The 19230-nt window shown below is 45.0% G+C and overlaps 1 protein-coding gene across 4 annotated transcripts in view; it reads left to right on the top strand.

Annotated features, from left to right (window-relative positions):
* Positions 1 to 15468, top strand: part of LOC104060060 (uncharacterized) — a 33364-nt gene extending 17896 nt beyond the window's left edge. For 2 of the 4 annotated variants that reach the window (XM_054071241.1, XM_054071242.1), the window contains exons 3-9: positions 730 to 891; positions 3160 to 3346; positions 4339 to 4493; positions 6026 to 6052; positions 7514 to 7632; positions 12683 to 12802; positions 15172 to 15468. In XM_054071241.1, coding sequence (XP_053927216.1) covers positions 730 to 891; positions 3160 to 3346; positions 4339 to 4493; positions 6026 to 6052; positions 7514 to 7632; positions 12683 to 12779 — 747 coding nt within the window. In that variant the 3' untranslated portion in view covers positions 12780 to 12802; positions 15172 to 15468. The remainder of the gene's footprint in view (positions 1 to 729; positions 892 to 3159; positions 3347 to 4338; positions 4494 to 6025; positions 6053 to 7513; positions 7633 to 12682; positions 12803 to 15171) is intronic. The other 2 variants (XM_054071243.1, XM_054071244.1) reach the window with 1 other exon arrangement.
* Positions 15469 to 19230: the final 3762 nt, after the last annotated feature.

The following is a 19230-nucleotide window of genomic DNA, read 5'->3' on the forward strand; positions in this document are numbered from 1 at the left end:
GGAGTGATCAGTGATGCAGAATATCCTCCCATAACCAGACAGCAAGCTTGATCCTGCAGACCTTCTTCAGGTACCTCTTAATGACTGAGAAAGTAGCAGCATGGGATCTGCTAAAAACCCAGCTGGGATCTGCTAAAGGTATTCTTTCACTTTCGCAGCTTGGTTCAGGCACAAATCCCTCTCAGTGACTCACCAGTGTCTGAGTTCAGCTGTGGCATAATGGTTGCAGATGGCCAAAGGCAGACAGATGTACCCCCAAGTTGGTCACAAAGCATTATATCACTGCAGCCTCTAGATACATGCCTTCAGTGGGAGCCAAGTTCTGCCTCAGTACACAAAAGTGTGACTTGCACTGTGGGCTACAGACTAAATGAGCCATGCTAACCCCATCGATCTATACCATAAAGTAGAATTATACTTGTTCATAAGTGTCTTGTGGCCAGTAAAAGACAAAAATTAGGGGAGGTGGGACTAGAAACAAGTTGTCACAAGGTTTTCCTCTGCACCAGTCTGTGGTCAGTCAGAAGAGTCCCTCTGATGGCACGTCTTGCTGAGTAATCCAGAAAAGAGCTGTAAACAAGCAAAAAGCTGTAGCACAGCCCCTTGCAAGAGGAAGCCTGAGTGTCTTTACCACGGCTCACACGACTGTAAGGAGTGTGTTGGGCTCCCAACTGCTAGTAAGTATTGCTCTACTGTTACTCCATGGTCCATGATCCATTGTCATTGCAGGTGAACCAAGGTAACAGCAAAGTCCTGGGATCTGGTCTGGGATACCTGGAACACATTTGCCAACTGATCGAGAAGATTGGGCAGCTGCAGGAGCACAACCTCCGTCTCCAAAAGCAAGTGTGCAGCTTGCAGAAGGAGCAAAAGCTGACCCAGATAAAAGAGGTAAGCAGGCATCATAATATCTTCTATTAAATGATATACTCAAGGCCCAGATCAAAAGTTATAAGTCTGGCTGAGGGAAGTTGCTAATTTACTTGATCCCACACCCACCTGGACTGGGTGCTCTAGTCTTCAGGGAGACCTTGCCCACGACAGTGGGCTCAGCTTCTCTTAGGGTAGGCTTGGGTTTCTGTTCAGTTTTGTTTCCCAGATGTGCTCGCTTCTCTTGAGTTAAAAAGGATCCCTCCCACCTCATGCAATGGCCGGCTTAAAGTCAGTAGCTTTTACTTTTCTACATTTGAGAACTTCCCAAGAACACATCTTCCCCTGTCAGTGCTACCAAAACAAAATATTTCCGTGGACCTCTTTAGCAGTTGTGTTTTGAATTAAGCGTTCTCTCTTTTCCTTCTGCTTTCAAGCTGTTGAAACCCCAGAATTTCCCACAAAACAGATAGAATGGAAAAGAGAAGCAGTGGTACCACAACCCATCTCCATGCTCTGGTTCTCTTCCTGCACTTTTGAGCTGCCAAATGAAGAAACTCTGACAAAAGCATCTCAATGTTCCCATTTGTCTTTTTTTTTAATCAGCCAGAGTGACCTGGGGAATTTGACTGAAATTTGAAAGTGATTTCAGCTTCCTCCTAAACAGCATTTTTTAGCCCCTGCATGTTTTGTTCAGTTCTACCCCACCTCTCTTTCTTTTTCTTTGTCCATCACACTAGGCTTCCAGCTTTTTTTCCTCCCCTCCTTTTACTGTTTATTTTATCACTCCCCAAGGAACAGAAGAGGTTTGTCACATTCAGCTATTTTTTTCCCACCCATGCTGTGGCAATTCTTTTGTTCTCTTCAGCAGCATCATTCTTCCCCCAGTGCTGCTCTCCCACCTGCTGGGACTGGATCTGCAGTAGGTGACTGCTCTTCCTCAGAGCCAAAGCCAAGTTGTGAGTCAGGTTACAGAGCACCATACCCCGTCATTTCCATGTACCCATCTCTCACACTCAGAGGAATGCAGCCTCCTACACAGAGCCTGGGAATTGTTAACACATTTCCTGAAGTTTACAAGTGTGAGTCATTGCTCAAAGTAACTCTTCCAATCTGAAATTCGGGGTCAAATCCTCATCTAGTGTATGTACCCTCTCCTCCCCAGCTCCCATTGAAATAAAAGGCACCGTGCTTCTATTCAAATATTCAAAACTTCGATCTTCTTGATATTTTCCAAGATCTCTTAGCAGTGCCTTCTCATCCCTGTCTATCCCGTACTGTACAGAGGGGACCCCCCAGATGTAAGTTCAGCACTTGCAATGTGCTCTACAAAACCGGGTGCTCTCTCTTGGGTGTCTCTGCAGTGCCTGTGACTCCTGTATCTGAGCAGCTCGGTGTCACTTTTCTCTTTAGAGTCACAGCCCCTCTGTGTAGAAGGGGGTACACTACAGAGACTGATGGCATTTTGGTTCTGGAACACAAAGGGAACATGGTTACTCCAAAGCCTTTGCTTTACAGGGAACTCTTTAATGCCATGGGCCTAAAGCAGCATCTTTCATCAGGTTTTCAAAGGACATCCTCCTCCCCAAGCTATAGGTACTACAAAGTGCCATGCTGTTGTGGCAACATAGCCAGATGAGGTATTACAAGAAAACCATCAATTGCTTGGGGGTCTCCAGACAATTCCAACACCAATAAACACTTTGGTTCCTTCTCTACTTCAGCTGGATAAAGCTCTCTTTGCTTCCTGCCCTACTGAACTCTTGTGCAATGTGGTTGTAGAAGGCAGAAAATCTTTCCTTCCCACCACAAGAGCTAAAGCAGAGGTACACCAGCTGAGTACCACATGTAGATACCAGCCAGGTTCCCTGTAAGTCAACTATGGCATCTTGTCAATAAAATTACAAATGTGCGCTTTCCAATACAAATAACATCTTAAAACGCGAGTCACTGTTATAATGGAGCTGTTTATTTACACAAATGCCTTAACTGAACAGCTTTGTGTTTAGAAACTTGTATTCAATTGCTTCTGGGAAACAAACCCAAAAGATGCTGAGTATCAGGTAATTTAAGTAAAACACCACTGAACCCATGAAAAATCTAAATTAACAACTCAAGGCTCCTCAGCCTTTTAGAAAATTAAATCGTGTGGCTTCTGATGGCTCTCAGGACAAAGCTAGGCATCTCTAGCTGGAAATATTGCAATTTGTCTGTAGTATTGTGCCATCTGCTTACTTTGGGTTGTTGCAGCCTGAGACTCTGCATACTTCCTTTTTGCTTTGAGTGTAGGAGTACCTTCTGCAGCATTGTTCCTGTGGAGCTGCCACTGTCTTCCTCAACTCGTGCCGAGACGTGAAGGTGTTTGTTACTGGGAGGAGCAGACCTCACAGCCTTTTAGTTCAGACTGGAAACTCTTCTGATCTTTCTATCATCCCAGAAATAGGAGCGAATACTGAAAAGTTGAACAGCTTCAATGGTGAGTTCAAATACCTCTGATTTGCCCTTTTGCTTGCCACCAGCTGGGTGAAATAATTTGACCATCAACGCTGCAAAAGACAGATGGGAACAGAGTAAGGTGTTAGTGGGACTACACCTTAGCTAGAAAGCTAAGAGATGCATTTTAAAACGCTTTGTTTACACCTAGGTTTTTAACACTTGCTTCTTCATGTGTGTGAAGCAGGACTTTTTGCTCTGCAGCTGTGGCTACAAAGATTAGGACAAATTCATTATAAAACGAGTCTCCTTTTTGGAAACTTAGCATGCCTGAATGCGTACATTAGTGGAGCCTCTCCACATGGCTTTAAACCCCCCAGCTGAGGCAGAATAAATGGAGAAAGCCTTATGCCTGTTATTAGTCTCCTACCCTCTCAAGCAGGCACAGAAAACATTCCTGGAGAATGACTTATTCTATAGATCAAATAGAAGTAAGCCCCAGCTGCAAATCTTGGATCCAGAGACCTACTTTTCCAGAAGGCTGAGAAAGACTGGGCTCAGCCTACTGGTGATAAAGCCAGCTGAAAAGTCTGGAACCAATGCTAGATGTGAATCAGCCCACTAAGCAAGGCTGATTAGTTTATTTCAAACTTCGATAGGTTTGAATATAATACCTAAGGAAGGTATGTTTGAATATAATACCTAAGGAATTTAATACCTGAGGAAACACAGAACTTCACGCCTCGTAGCAGGATTGAGTCAGAGTGTAAATGGCCTTTGGGATGCCTAATGCTGAGGCTCAGGAATTCTCTTTCCTGGCGGTTTCAGAGCTGACCTGGAAGGACAATAAGACCATGAGGAAGACATTAGAAAATCTGCCGTGGTCAGACACTTTGTTGGAGCATTTATCTTCTTTCTGTTAAAGTGTGGCATGAAAACACACAGGGTCTCATTTCATCTGGAGTCTGAGGCACTGAGGCCATCCTAGAAGGACACTGCTGAGAAATGTGAGCAAGTCCTTGCATTTCGTTGCAGGAAGAGAGGGACAGCCGGATTCAGGAAACAACCAGCTGATGGTGGGGCTCCGGAAGCTGTCAAACTATACGAACAACAAGGAGAATGAGTTCCAAGAAGCTGGTGGTATGGCTGAGGGACAGGCTTTTCCATCAAAGGACCATGCAGTAAGAAAGGTGAGTGATAAGCTTTGAGCCAGACTCGAAGTGGGACCTGTGGGAGAAGCAGGGGGATGTTATACTCAAGCTAACGCTGCCTGCTACTGAACTGGGCTGGGGCAGTGAGAGCATGGGCCTCTCTGATCCCAGTCTTAATTGAAGACAATCGCTATGTCTGTATGCCGAGAAAGGCACAAACAGAGCACTGCAGACAGCAGCATGGGCTTTAGCCGGCTGTAGCTCCAGATAACTCAATGCCTGAGCTCTGTCATAAGTATCTCCGCTACTGCTGCTAGCAAGATTAAACCAAATACATATTCATTACTATATATAAAAATTTTATTGGGTCCATCCTTAGCTGGCAACATTCAGTGTAATTTGCTCCAGTCCCCAAAGTGTGTTTCAGGGAATCCATTTTGTTAAGCCCAAGGAGCCAGAACAAATGCTTTTCCTCTCCCTTTCTTTCCCATTGTTTGTGGCTGCCTCAGTACTTTCAGGTTCCGGAGGGGATCAGGAGTGCTGAAATGCCAAGGCAAAGGCTCTAATCAGATCATTCCCAGCCTGACAGGAAAGAAGGAGTAGATCTCATGGGAAAGACCTTCTCATGAAATTTCCCTCTCAAAGTTGCAAATTGAGTGCAAACATTTCAGTGAACTTGAGAAGCCAACTTGAGGCTACATCTTGAAAGATGCTCTGCGCTCTGGCTTCTGCCCAGCAAAGTTCTGGAGTATGACCATTATTTTAAGCATATGGGAAGCCCTGATGACTTCACAGGACTTCAGAATCAATCCACACTCTTTGAACTGAGTCTCGGTGCTCTCGTTACACCACACCGTAGTATTGTTGCTGTAAATGTTGGTCAAAAAAAACCTCTCTAGGACTGTTTTGGATTTTTAGAAAGCAGGCATCCTTTATTCAGCACTGGGTGCGTGGGGATTAGCTCCACCTAACACATGCACACCCATATTCTAGTACTAGAGCTTCTCATTACATGCATATGTATCTTATTTCTCAGAAGGGCTTTATATATTCAAACTATTTCTCAGAACTAGTCTTAATAATGGCATATTCATTATGCTTGTGCATTTCTCCTGCTAGGGTCTTTTTGGTGCTGTTCAGGAATTGCTTCTAAGCATCTTTGTGTGAAACTCGCCTGTTGAGCATGTGCAGTGACGTGCAACACGTCCTCTATTCAAGGTTGATCTCCAACCCACAGATTCTGGCTTTCTAGTCACAAAGTACTCCTTTCTTTTTTATTTACACAACTCAAGCAGACAAGGATTCACATTACTCTAAGCAATCGTTATATATGGCTACAAATCTGTACAGGCTATTGTCACTTAGTATTGCCTTTTGTACCCTAAGCATGAATGCCCTGTTTCCTTCTGCAGTGCTGGTGAGAATCCTGCCCTATTAGTCCCAGGGCTACTTGGTGCTATACACGTGAACTGGCAGTCTAAATACGAAAGAGAGGTGGAGGAAGAAAGAAGGGAATATCTCACAAATACGCAGTCTCATTATTTATTAATTTATTTGCCTTTCATTTGCAGGGTCTGGATGTCGGCAAGAACATTCCGGTATGTACCTGCCCTTGTCATGCACTAAGCCCTTGTAGCACATAGCATTATACCTGAACTAAAGAGGTTCGCTGACCCCCAAAGTTTACTAACAAAGTAACAGACACACATGCATTATGACTTACTGCATTTGGTCTGTTGTTCTCCCACCTTTACTGCAGACACCACCTACCCGGCCTTTGGGAACGGGCAGCTGCTCCGGCTTTCTGTGATATTAATAATGCTTGCTTTTCTGTTTTCAACACCAGCACAATGAAGGAGTAACTGCTGAGGTTTCCAAAACCTTTCCACTGCATGCATCAATCCTAGCAGTAAAAACAAAGGTTCGATATTTTAATGAGTAAACAGTCCCACTTACAAGCAATTAACTCAATAGCACAGAAACCAGTGCTGCAGTTTTCAGCTGAGCCATGACCTCATCTGAAGTTTTGAACTGAAAACTTAGCAGATCTCCAAGAAGAATTGCTGCGGTGGGCTCTGCCGGGGCTGGGCAGCTGCCAGATAGGGTAGTCCCAGCTCACAGAGCAGTGGCTTTGCTGGTGGCACAGTGGGGAGACACCACAGGACAGGGCAGAACAGTGCCCCAAGCATGACAGTGATTTGAGAACTTCACTGAAAAGGGAATAATTTCTCCCTATTTCACTAATCCTGGGGCATAATCTTTTTTTTTTGCTCCTTTTCCAAAGTTTCCCAGCCATTAGTTTAGGAAATTTAAAACAATTTAGCAAAAAGATATGAACTTTTTTTTTTTTTAATGCATTCTTTTCAGTTCATGAGTTCAGATGAGCTCAGCCCTGAGAGAGCAAACCTCGGGAGAGGAGCCTCATGAGACTCCCTGACCTCCTGATAATCTCCATTAGCATTTCAAATGTAAGTGCCCAATAGCTGTGGCTTGTAGACGTGACAGGATAACAAAGGCTTGATTACTTCTAATTTATAGTCCACAAAAGTCACCACTTTTAAAAGGGCTGAGAGCAATGCATCCAGCCTAATAGAAGGAAAAAGGAGTAAAGCTGCTTGTTTTGGGTTGTTTTTGTTGTAAAGCTCCCTGCATGTGAATGTAAGTAGGTGAGAATCCAAACTGTGATCTTTTTCTTTACGACGAGGTAAACGTGCCTTTAGGCAGCTACTCAGCAAAGTGTCCTCACTCTGAAACCTTAAGTCAGAAAGAGTGGCAGGGTCCTAGACACAGAAATGTTACCAAACAAAATACAAACCCGGTGGCATTAGTGCTGGTTGATCCATCCTGTCACATCGTGTCCTACACAGGTACACACTGGCCACCAGTCATCATTGCAGGGTGTTACATTTTTTTTGTGGGACCTGACTCGTATCAGTCCGAAATAAAGAAACTCCCCTCTTCCCACCACCCTGAACTACCCAAAATTACCGTTGGCTAGATGAAGTCTGCAAGCAACTAGCCTCTGGTCCTTCAAGCTGTGGTTTGGTTTTGCCCTCTAGGGTGAAAGCCATGCTTGGGGGAGAATGAGAGATCTTATGAGGAAGACACGGCTGAGAAACCAGAACAAGCTGGGGCTGTCCTCTGCTGCTCTGAAGAGGTCTTGCCCACAGTTGTACAGGTAAGACGGAACTGTAGTGTTGGGAGGAGGTGGTGAGAGGTTTACTGTGGCGGATGCTGGCTGAAGACCCCTCTTTACCTTTTCACCATGGTATATGGTGGCCGTGGCCAGCACAGCCATTTGCTTTCTTGATGCCCAGGTGCTTCAAGATCCCGACTGGATAACATTACCTGTGTGAAAATAATGAAAACATTACAGTCCGCAAAAGAAGGTGCTCACACCTAACAGGGCAAAGGGACAGTCACAATCAATCAGAGCCACTCTGTAGCCCAATTATTTGTGTTTCTGCTCCCTCCTAAGCATTACAGTAGAGGTTAATGTTCTCCTTCATTCATCTTCATGTCTTTCGCCCAGTGCAATAGTAACCCATAGTGCATCTAATGTGTGACATGATGGGACAGTTGGGATGAGCTGGAAAGTTTCCTCTCAGAGAAAGGGGAGATGCAGTTAGCTGAGCGTGTGCTCATGAGTGGATCCTGCTTGTTGCTGCGGATGAACATTTCGGTCAAGGATGGGGTCTCATTTCTATTAAGACATCTGTTCTTGGCCCTTGGGCAACTTTATCTACCGGGCTAGTTACAAGCCTTGCCTCTGTCTGAGCCATAGTGTGTGATGGTGATGACAGTGCTGCCAGCTACCCCTTGCACAGATATCCCCAATGTGTTTTCCAAGTACCCTCAGCTGGTCTGTTTGTGTACAGGTTACAGAAAGAGCCTGAGTATTTTACTCACTAAAGCAGGGGTGTTCCATAGCGCTGGATACCTCCTTCTATTTTTCCAGCTTAGGTCTCTGTAACCATAAGCAGAACAGATCAAATATGGTTAAGCCTTCCTCAGGTTTTGGAGGGGGCGATGGTGGGGAAATAGCAGTTGTTTAAGCACTCAGGAATGTCCCATTGTTCTCCTTAGACAGTCTGTACCTACCTTACAAAATTAATAAGGGAACTGGGAATCTTGTAATTAAAGCTGGAAAAAGAACCTCTGTAGTGCATGGAGTGATTTTTCCATCTGGGAAAAACTTGGTTGGGGCCCAAGAACACGTAACTGCAAGCTTCCTCCTATTGTTTGGGGAACAGAAAGAAACACAAAGCAGAAAGAGATCAAATAATTCAATCTAAAGTAGATGGTGAACCAGCTGGGGAAAAAATGTTGGTGAACCTTCCCTCTAAAGCTGAGTAGAACTGGGGCTTGAGTTGGGCTTCAGCGAAGTTCTGTCGCTGGCCTCCTGCTCTGACCTTTCTCTGCGTCACTAAGGACTCCGCCAGTGCATGAGAATTGCAGGCATTGCTCAGCTGGTTAAATCAATGTACTTCCAATGAAGGGTCAGCCCAATAGGTCCTAAGAGAAATAGCTTTTGCTGCTTTCACGTGTATAATGGACAACTGCTACTGTCATGGAAATGCTGTACAACGAGATGCCAAATGGACAATTTCTTTTTTTACCTGGCTGTAACTGGGCAGCCCCAGAGATCTTCTATGCTGTTTTGTCCATGTTGCTTTCTGTAGCTGATGAGTGGCCTTCTCCCTTTGATACAAGAAGCAGTTACTGTTACAAAAATTAAAATATTTTTATTTAAGCTAAAGTACAATTAAGTTTCACCTTAGCAGTTGTGTTTTTTAAAGTTAGACAGAATGTCCCTCTGTTAGCATGTTTTCTTTCAGACAGTGTTTTTCCAGGCACTCTATTCTTTGAAGATGATAATGTCTTGTGTTCAGTATGATCTGTGCTGAACAGACGTCTCTTCTTCCCTGATCACCTCTGTTTGGAGTCTATCTCAAACGCAAGGTCAGGCAGAGAGCTAGAGCCAGCTCCAAATGAGCAAGAGTTTTGACTGCTGTGAAGTTCATAATAACATTAAAATTAGTCCTTGGAAAGTAATAGAATATGCATAAGATATCTGGGACAAATGTATACATTGTATATAAGTGGGAAATATATTCTGTGACCAGCATTTGTCTCATTGCACATGATTGATGGATGTCGCTCCCTCGTGTTGCCCAGGCCTGACAAAGGATGTTTGCTTTCTAAAACTCCAAAACAAGTCTTAGAGAGTTTAATTTGCCAGCAATTTCGGTATCACCTTCATTTAACTTTGTTCTTCCATAGATCTAGATAAACCCCTTGCCTCTACTCACGTCCCTTATCTCCCTCCATTTCTTCTCCTGCTTCCTAGCGCTTATTGCCCAGCCCTATCTGTATTTGCTCTTCTTACCCCACACCCTGCAATAGCAAAGCACTGACACTGGGCTTTTTACTGGTGCCTGGAAAAGCTGGATACCTTGCTCCTATGGCTTTTGGGGTAGGTAAATAAAATAAAATAATTAAAATTTAGGCTGTGTGTGACAGTGACAGCCCTGCAAATGTAGCTGGACAGAAAGCCAGGCCACTCCTACAGCAGCACCAGCATGGTAAAGCAAGAAAGTCTTGTTTGTCTGCAGCTCTTGGCAAAACAAACATCGAAGCCCTTACACTCTCTGCATTTAATGCCACTGTCTTTGTTGTAATTTATGAAATATGTTTGCCTTGGCTCCTGGTCCTGTTTGTACATGCAGGCATATGGAATTGGCTGGCTTTTGCTTACCTTGGCTTCCTTGGGCTCAGAGATATCTCCCAAGGTCTCGAACTGTAACAGGTTGGAGCGTGATGCTTGTATTAACATATAGCTCTGAAGGAAGCAGAGATTTGTTGCTTTTGACACTCGGTCCCACTTGAGTCATTTGGGAAATTAGAGAAAGTCTCTTTGTTTTTGTTTTTATAACTAGGTCAAAGCAAATCCCCTTTCATGATCCCTCTCCGCATATGATTAATGGTCTGCTCCAGGGCGTCTGTATGTTTTTCTTTTCTCTCTTTTTTTTTTAAAAAAAATACCCACAAAAGAATTCTCATAGTAGAGAGAGAACTTGGTTCTTCCAGAGGGAGAGAGGGGGGACTGCCAAGGTAAACATATGGGCACAAGACTCGGGGGTTTGTCATACATTGTTCTAAACACACTCAGGTTTTAACTTCATTTTCTTTTTCCTACTTATATGTTTCTTCCCACAAAGCACCTATTTGGTGCAAAGCACGAGAACAGACTGATGAATGACTCGATCATGGGCTTATGAACTTACACAGCACATAGACCTGGATACGACCTATGGAAGGAAGAGTAGATTTCTTCCCCAAATCGTTGCACTTTCATATAATTCCTCCTTACTTTCCCTAGCTCCCTCTGAGGACAAACAGACAAGATGTATGGTCTCCTGCTACGTGCCATGACTGCTGCTGGGAACCAGTTGTTCCAGCTCTGGCAGAGATGCAGAGGCAGCCATCTCAATAAAAGCAATTGTGCTCAAGAGCTTTTCTGATGCTGTCTCCAGCCCTTTTCTAGGATTTAATTTGGGTAGTTTTGTGCAATCCTAGCCTGACATTCCCTGTGCAGACACACCCACCTGTGCATTGGTGGGAGGTGCAGCTTTGATGCAGCTGTGTGAGAATGAGCTAAACTCCAATTATGATATCGTTCATGGTAGGGATGTTGGTTTCAGTTTGACAGCCACCAACAGCTTGCTGCTGTGCGATGACTACTTTGTGGTTAGGATGAAGTAAGTTAGGAAGGACAGTCAGGCGTTACGAAAAAACATCTTGTTGTTGGGTAGTAAAGCCTGAAAAGGACCCTAAAGCCTCAGATCGAGGTCTGAATGCTGATCTTCACATGAGGAATTACTACCAAGGGAGATCGCCGCGCTCAGGGTTGAGAAGCAGTCAAAGAATTAAAGAATAACGTCAAGGCTGAAGTTTGTCCACTCAAGAGGTCAACAAAACAAAAATCATACACCGTTAGACTAAAAAAAAACCAAAGTAGTAGATGGGGGGGGGGGAAAGTCTGTTCCACATCAGTCAGGCCTTTGAGTTTTTTTTCCCAAATCCAAGATAGCTAATAGCTATTCATTTTCTGTAAATAGCTTTGAAATAATTGCATTAACAAAACTCCCCATAACCAAGATGGACAGCTTCTCTGTCTTAAATGGCAGCTCTTTGTAAAAAAATGTTCCAAAATGCAAAAAATTTTCCACTGGTGAGACCGCACCTTGAGGACTGTGTTCAGTTCTGGGCCCCTCACCACAAGAAGGATGTTGAGGCTCTGGAGTGTGTCCAGAGAAGAGCAACGAAGCTGGTGAGGGGCTGGAGAACAAGTCTGACGAGGAGCAAGGAGCGGCTGAGAGAGCTGGGGTTGTTTAGCCTGGAGAAGAGGAGCTGAGGGGAGACCTTATTACTCTCTACAACTGCCTGAAAGGAGGTTGTGGAGAGGAGGGAGCTGGGCTCTTCTCCCAAGTGACAGGGGACAGGACAAGGGGGAATGGCCTGAAGCTCCGCCAGGGGAGGTTCATTCAGGCTGGACATCAGAAAAAAGTTTTTCACAGAAAGGGTCATTGGGCACTGGCAGAGGCTGCCCAGGGAGGTGGTGAAGTCACCATCCCTGGAGGTATTTAAAAGATGGGTGGATGAGATGCTCAAGGACATGGTTTAGTGGTTGATTGGAATGGTTGGACTCGATGATCCTGGAGGTCTTTTCCAACCTGGTGATTCTGTGAAAATGTTTGTCTTTGGTAAGTCCTTGAGGGTCTCGCTTGCTAAGTCATTACAACCAAACAGGATACTTTACGCTTACTTCAGTTGGATATAATAAATAATGAACAAAAGAATAATCTAGACAGCGTCTAGCTTACTTCAAAAAACCTCATTTCCTACTCACTACTTCAGGCCAGAGTTATTAACTTCCCTGTGATGTTCACACATCAGTCTCTTCCTCCTTGCTTCCAGCTAAGCAGAAAATAATGGTTGCTTTCAACAACATGGTGTTTATATCCATCCATTACACTGTGACTTCATGCCAAGTTTTTTGGATACTGCCACAAATATTTGGGCAACATCTGTTTTGGAATTTCAAACTGGAGATGGGGAGGCTGCTTTGGATGCAGCTTTGATGTTGTATATAGCATATTAGTACTAATACACAGCCATGCGTCCTGGCTGCTGTCAACTTTAATTGTATTTTTCCATTTTTTAAGGCCAGATATTATGCCTTCAGAGCTGAAGAAAACTGAGAGGAACTCCATGATTGTCCTGGGGCAAAACACAAAGCATGAAAATATATGGCCTTTCTGATAACCTGAGCCAAACGGAACAAGGTAAAATAAGTAAAGCAGCATGTGTTTCTTTGAGGATTGGGGGGAGGTTTCTGGTTCTTCTCAGCACAGAAATGAGACAGTCCTGTTCCTTTGTCCAGACACGCTCCAACATGCAAAGACAGGAATAGGTCAGATTTTTGAAGTTCAAATTATATGGATTTATGTCAGCTGAGGACCTGCTCATACACCTTTGTTTTAATAGTGCCCCACTTTTTAAAAATAAATTTTAAAACTATGCAATTTAAAGGCATTTGTGGTCATTTAAAGGGTTATGTCTTGCAGCCTTTTTACAAAAAAAAAAAGCATAGCAGCAAAATCAGTTGTCTGCAGTCAGTCAAAAAACTCCCAAATAATAAGCCAACCGGTTATCCTGGAAAAGAGTCTAATCAAGACTAAAAGAGAACCAGGCTCACCCTCATCTTCCAGCTTCCCAACTCATCCCATGGGTTAAATGCAGAGAAACCCTTATCTATCAAATTCTTTGCATATTTCTGTTTCAGAAAGGCAACGCAGAATGCCAGTGGACACTAAACCAAGAACCTCAGGGTTACTTTGTTCAACCTGCATCCTACAGCTGTCAACAAAGCAACTCCGATTTGAGCCTTGGAAGGGAAAGAGGGAAGGATGAGCTTGAGAAGGATCTGTGGACAGATGCATACTCGCCTATGTACGGCTTTGCTCCCAGCAAAAGTCAAGACACAGAAAATAGTTGCTGTTAGCATCTTGGTGTCGTAACCAACAGAGACTTTTAAGTAAGATTTGGAAATGCTTCCTTCTCTCTGGGTAGGAGCAGAATTACCTGCAACACCAAGGCTTTTAAATTGTCATTGCTTTCTGGGGACCTTCTCCAGCTGAAATAAACTTAAGCTTTATGGGACACAACAGCATCAAGAAGCATGCCGGACACTTCTTGCCGGTGCAGAAGTGGCTGTCAGAGGACAGCCTCCTCCCTCAGGGTTTGGGGGAACTGAGTTGCAGCCGCTGCTTGTCCACAACATAGCTCCTCCCTTCAGAGCAGCATCTGTGCCATTTTACTGCAACCCAACAGGAAACCCAAATCTGTAAATCCAAGACTTCCTACAAGGCCATTTCTGAATCAGACAGTAGTTTCTAATCCTGTGGGCCTGCTCCTACTCTAGAGGCCACTTGATTCCAGTGCTGCCCTGTGCGCAAGTTGGCATTACGCAGACTCATTGCAGAGAATAGAGCAGGGGGAACTGCGGGAACCAACCTTTTGAGGGACCGGAGGATGGAACATCTCAGCAGGCAGCCGAGCTCCTCTGCTATCAGTCTTTCGGGAGGGGGAACCAGGCTTGAATTCCTACTTTTAAGTTAGAAGTGAAGTCCTCTGGCTGTGCAGGTGGTGGCCTGAGGCTGTAGGTGTGGGAGTTATGCTGCTGTGTGGTTCAGCCCGTGTAATCGCTGCTGGGTAAAGGCAGGAAGCAGAGAGCTGCAAGGAAGAGTTATTCAAATACATACATCCTTTATCGGCTGCTGCTCGTCTGGGCCACATTAACAACCGTGTAACACTGTTTGGTGGCTGCCTTATTGCCACGTATCCACTGATTCCAGACTCAAGGGACAGGCAGCACGTGCTTCTGAGGGTCCTGTGGTTGCAGTGGTCTCTGCATATCAGCCCTTATCGGTACTCTCACGAGGATTGATGCACATGTAAGAAAGATTTAAATAAAGAACTTTGCTTCTTGTTAAAAGATTATTCTACCCCCTAAATTACAATGTAATTGCAAGTCAAGCATTTAAAAATCCCTCCCTCTCCAAACTTGCCTGGGAACCAAGATTTGGGAAGTTGGCAGGAATGGATCCACTGCAGCAGGCCCAGCCTTTCTGTAACTTGCTTCCAGCTTGCTCAGCTACATCGGCTGGAGCCCCTTGAGTCCTCAAAACCAGAGCAGGATCTCTTCTGAGATTCGAAGCACCCTGGCCATGCTACCCCAGGGCAGCTGCAGTTTGCAGGGCTGAGGGAAGGCAGCAGCCTTGGCCTGGTTCTTCAGGTACTCAGAAGACTCGTGACTTAGCATCTGGAAAAAAAACCCAAACCCAAAAACGAAAAAAAAAAAAAGAAACCCAAACAAACATAAACCCAGCCACAAAACCAAATAAAAACCCAAACCAAATAAAAAAATTTAAGAAATGGTCTGTGCTGACTCAAGGTCAGCACCCTGAAGTAGGTGCTGTGTTGTTTCCAGTTGTTGCTGCTGCAGGAGTTGGTTATTCACTGTATATCTTGCTAGCTTCATTCAAAGCTAGAAAGATTTATAACTTGATTATTCTGTGAATAGTCTGTATATCTCCATAAGTAGAGGGGGCTAAAATCCTGTATTAACTTACACCCTCCGTTATCCCTCCAGCTTTACAGAGACTGTAAACGTGAATCAGTGCAAAGTGTAAAGTACTTCGAGGCATCGCATCATGAACTGGTATTCCCCAGTACCACCACCTCCATTCACATCATAGTTTTGCCCTTTTTTTTATTTTTATTAATGATAAAATGAACTAGCACTCTTTTTTTTATTACAGCATTATATGAAATATATTCATGTATTCTCAGAAATAAATATATTTATAACATGCAACATATTGTATAGTTCTCTGCTCCAGGATACATTGCAATACAAGCATAAGAACTTTAATAAAAAGCATAACTATTACCATAATTGTTTTCAGATATTTTATTAATGAACACCTGGGTTGTAGAATAGCAACTGCCACACATTTAAGGTTTCAGGGGAGCACATCTGGGCAAGAAAGGTATTGTTACCTCCAAGCTTTTAAAGAACTTCTCCAGCTCTGGCAAAAAAAAAGCAATTTTGTTCTTTTGATGCTGTTTCTCAGAGATCCAGAAGGAGTTAAGAGCTTTTGGAAGGTTCCAATACAAGTGAGCGCAGATGTTCATTTTGAACAGCTTTGTTCTAGGTGCTTTTCCTAAGCTTTGCTTCGAAAGCTGCGGAGCGGGCAGACACGGCAAGGGCTGTGCACGCCACTTCCAGAGGACAAGGTGAAGACTCTGGGGACAAAAAGTGTGCTGATGCTCAGCGTTGGAGTTTCTTTCGGAAAAATCTGGGTTTGTTACCAACACCACACAATGACTTCAACCAGCTGGTTCTGGGTGGCCCTAAGGCTGCTTGTCCTTCACTCACAGCCCGCAGTGCCCTTCTGGACAAAGCAGCTTTTTTTCTTCACCTGCAAGACTCTAAGCCAATGCCTACAGCAACTCACACCACCTCTTGCACAGCTATGTAGCCAGGCAGTACGGAGCGAAGCTAAAGAGGATGCTGGCACAAAGTCACTCAAAAGAAAGTAGAAAAGTTAATGAAACAACTAAAGAAAGCAGAGGCCTAGGGAAAAACAGCCAGAAATCTACCTGTGATGGCAGAAGGGAAATAGTGCACTTTTGCAGGAGAAAAAAATTGCAGAACAAAGTAGCAATGCAAGCCACTAACATCCCAGTGGGGAGGAACAGCAGGCTGTGATGCACCAGAGAAGAAGCCTCTGTGTTGCCTAGCTTTCATCCTGTGCTTCACAGGGACAACTCACATCCCGCTACTGCTTGTGCCCTTCCCCTCTTGCTAGGGGCCAAAGAGCAAGCCTTAAGCCCAGAAGACTTCCCACAGAGTGGATAAGGGAATAAGTTTACTTGTCTGCTTACCCACCTCCCCTTATCACTGCACGTGCTCCTCTGCTAAACAGCAGATCCGTTACAGCAAGATCCAGCTATGCCAGAGGAGTCCCCACAGGGGAATCCACTTGATCCATCGAAACTACGTGCCCAAAGCTCCCTGTCCTCATGGGATGGTTCAGCAGCCCTGTGGAGGGCAGTGGGAGCAGCTGGGCAGGGACTTTTCTCTTCTAGTCCTTTCAGCTTCCAAATAGGCATCTAAGCTCTCTGAACAAATATGTTTTTCTGCCTTACTGAGGCGTAAGAGTACTCCAGCAGCAGCCAGGAAGATCTTCATTAGCACACACAGTTAAGAGCAGTGCCAGCGCACCCTGCCTGCTGTACTGCATAACGTGTGCTCAATATTACTCCTCTAAATGCCCAGAAAATTAATATTAGACAGTTGCTAAAGACTTGTCATGAGGCACATTGAGTTTACACTTTGCTTTCCCAGACATACCAAGGCCACTTAGTTGCCAGAGGCACTTCCCAAAGCCTCTCTAGCCTCATCCTCACACCATACGACTCGGAGAAGTCATATCTTCTCTGCTTCTGATTAGAATTTAGAAGCAGGCAAGGCTAAGCATTGGATAGCCTCGAAGTAGCAGGGAAGAGCATTTCTGCTAGAAAAATAAAATTATGGCAAGACAATTCATGAAATTTCTTGTTGGAAGAACAAACACATTAAAAAACTGTTCCCACCTCCCGTTAACACCTTCCAATCACACACAGCATCAGCAGAAACCTGCTACTTCAAGCAAGATTCTGTTCAGTTCTTTGCTTCCATGTATGCAAGAGCTGCTCTTCCTCTTCGAAGGCCCCTAAGCAGTATGATTAAGACTACTCCCTGTCTTTGAACGGGAAGTTTCTAATCAAGTCTGTGGAGAAGCAAAAGAGGAAAAAAAATATATTATTTTTCCTTCCCTTCAAGCATCCTTGCTCAAGGACTACAACCATCATCTATAGGGGGATCTCAGCGTGAACGCAAGCACCAGAGCGCCTCCAGCCTGGGCAGGTGGAACAAAGCGGTGGAGTGCCTTTACTCAGTCATCAGGAAAGGTTTGCTGCACTGTCTCTTGCAGAGGACCTCTGGATGCTGACTACGATGCCACGGAACCAACTACACCACACTGAGCTGCTCCTGCTCAGAACAGCAAGTTTTCTTTCTCATCTGTAAAAAAAGCACATCTGTAGCCCTGCGATGCCAAAGCTCTCTGAAGAGCTTTGAAGACTCCGAACTGTCTGCTCTCTCATGAAAGTTTAAGATTAATCTTTAAATTGTTTAAACCATCTAGGCCCTTTCATTTTTCTTTTCACTTGGAATGAAGTTTCCTTGTTCCCATCTTACAGAAAAAACACAAAGTCCCACTTGCCCTTTTTTGTTTCCAGAGCAAGAGAGGTACATCCACATTAGGAAGGCCCATTTGTGTAGCGCTTTGCAGCCCCTGCTCCCAAGTCCTGCCATGAGCACAGCCCAGACTGACCTGGTGAGCTCAGGGGCTCCTCTGCGTGGTTAACTACTTGCTCTGCATCCCCAAAGGAGAAGCAGCTGCGGGATTTGATTTTAATTTAATTAGTTTTGCTGCACTTCTCAGTGTTTAAGAGGAGCCAGGATAAGTAATTTTGAGGGCCACTTTACCCACTGAAAGAAATGCAGGCACTACCCAGCATCATTCCCGTCTCTGTCTGTAGTTTCCCAGCTTCCTAGCCTCACTGGGACAAAAGAGAAGATGAGGAGATCCTTCTTCAACCTGCTTGCTACTCCTCTTAATGCACCCAAGGATACCATTGGCCTTTTTGCCGTGAGGGCACATTGCCGGCTCATGGTGAACTTGTCCACCAGGTCTCCTAGGTCCTTCTCTGCAGAGCCGCTTTCCAGGCCAGTCAGTCCCTAACCTGGTGCATGGGGTGATGGCACCTCCCAAGGTGCAGAACCCTACACTTGTCTTTGTTGAACTCCATTACGCTCCTCTCCACTCAGCTTTCCAGCCTGTCCAGGTCTTGCTGAGTAGCAGCACAGCCTCCCGGTGTATCAGCCACTCCTCCCAGTTTTGTGTCATCAACAAACTTGCTGTTCCCTCATCTAGGTCATCGATGACTACATTGACCAAGAGTGGGCCAACAAGACTGCGTGTGGCAGCCACTTGATTGCAATACATTAATTTGATGCATTACAGGCACTTTCTTTTGCCACAGCACAGCAGCCACGAGCACAAAGCAAAGAGCTGCCCCCAGAGCCATCGCAGCAAACTCCAGAGCCCAGGGGGCTACAGAATGCACAACTGCTCCTGCGGGGTGAGGGAGAGGCCGAGTTAACATTCCCTCAATAGCAAAAAGATGCCTTAGGGGCTCAGGTTTTCTGCAGGAAAGACTTAAACCAGCCCTCTTCCCCACCCTCACCCTGGCTACGCGGGGCTGGCAATGCTTCCTGAGGCTGTCCTTGGCTGTGTCCCATCTTAGCTCATCCTGGAGGGAAAAAAAATGACAGGGCCTTTGCTGGAGCCGTGGGAGACGCTGTCCTGAAGAAGATGCTCAGTGCTCCTTTTATCCCCTACAAAGCAATATGAATGTTTCAGGCAAGAAACCTTTGTATCAGAAACGGTGTGACCAGCAGGTCCAGGGAGGTGATTCTCCCTCTGTACTCGGCACTGGTGAGACCACACCTCGAGTACTGTGTTCAGTTCTGGGCCCCTCACTACAAGAAGGATGTTGAGGCTCTGGAGCATGTCCAGAGAAGAGCAACAAAGCTGTC

Source organism: Cuculus canorus, chromosome 7 (genome assembly GCF_017976375.1).
Source record: "Cuculus canorus isolate bCucCan1 chromosome 7, bCucCan1.pri, whole genome shotgun sequence".
Classification (NCBI taxonomy): domain Eukaryota; kingdom Metazoa; phylum Chordata; class Aves; order Cuculiformes; family Cuculidae; genus Cuculus; species Cuculus canorus.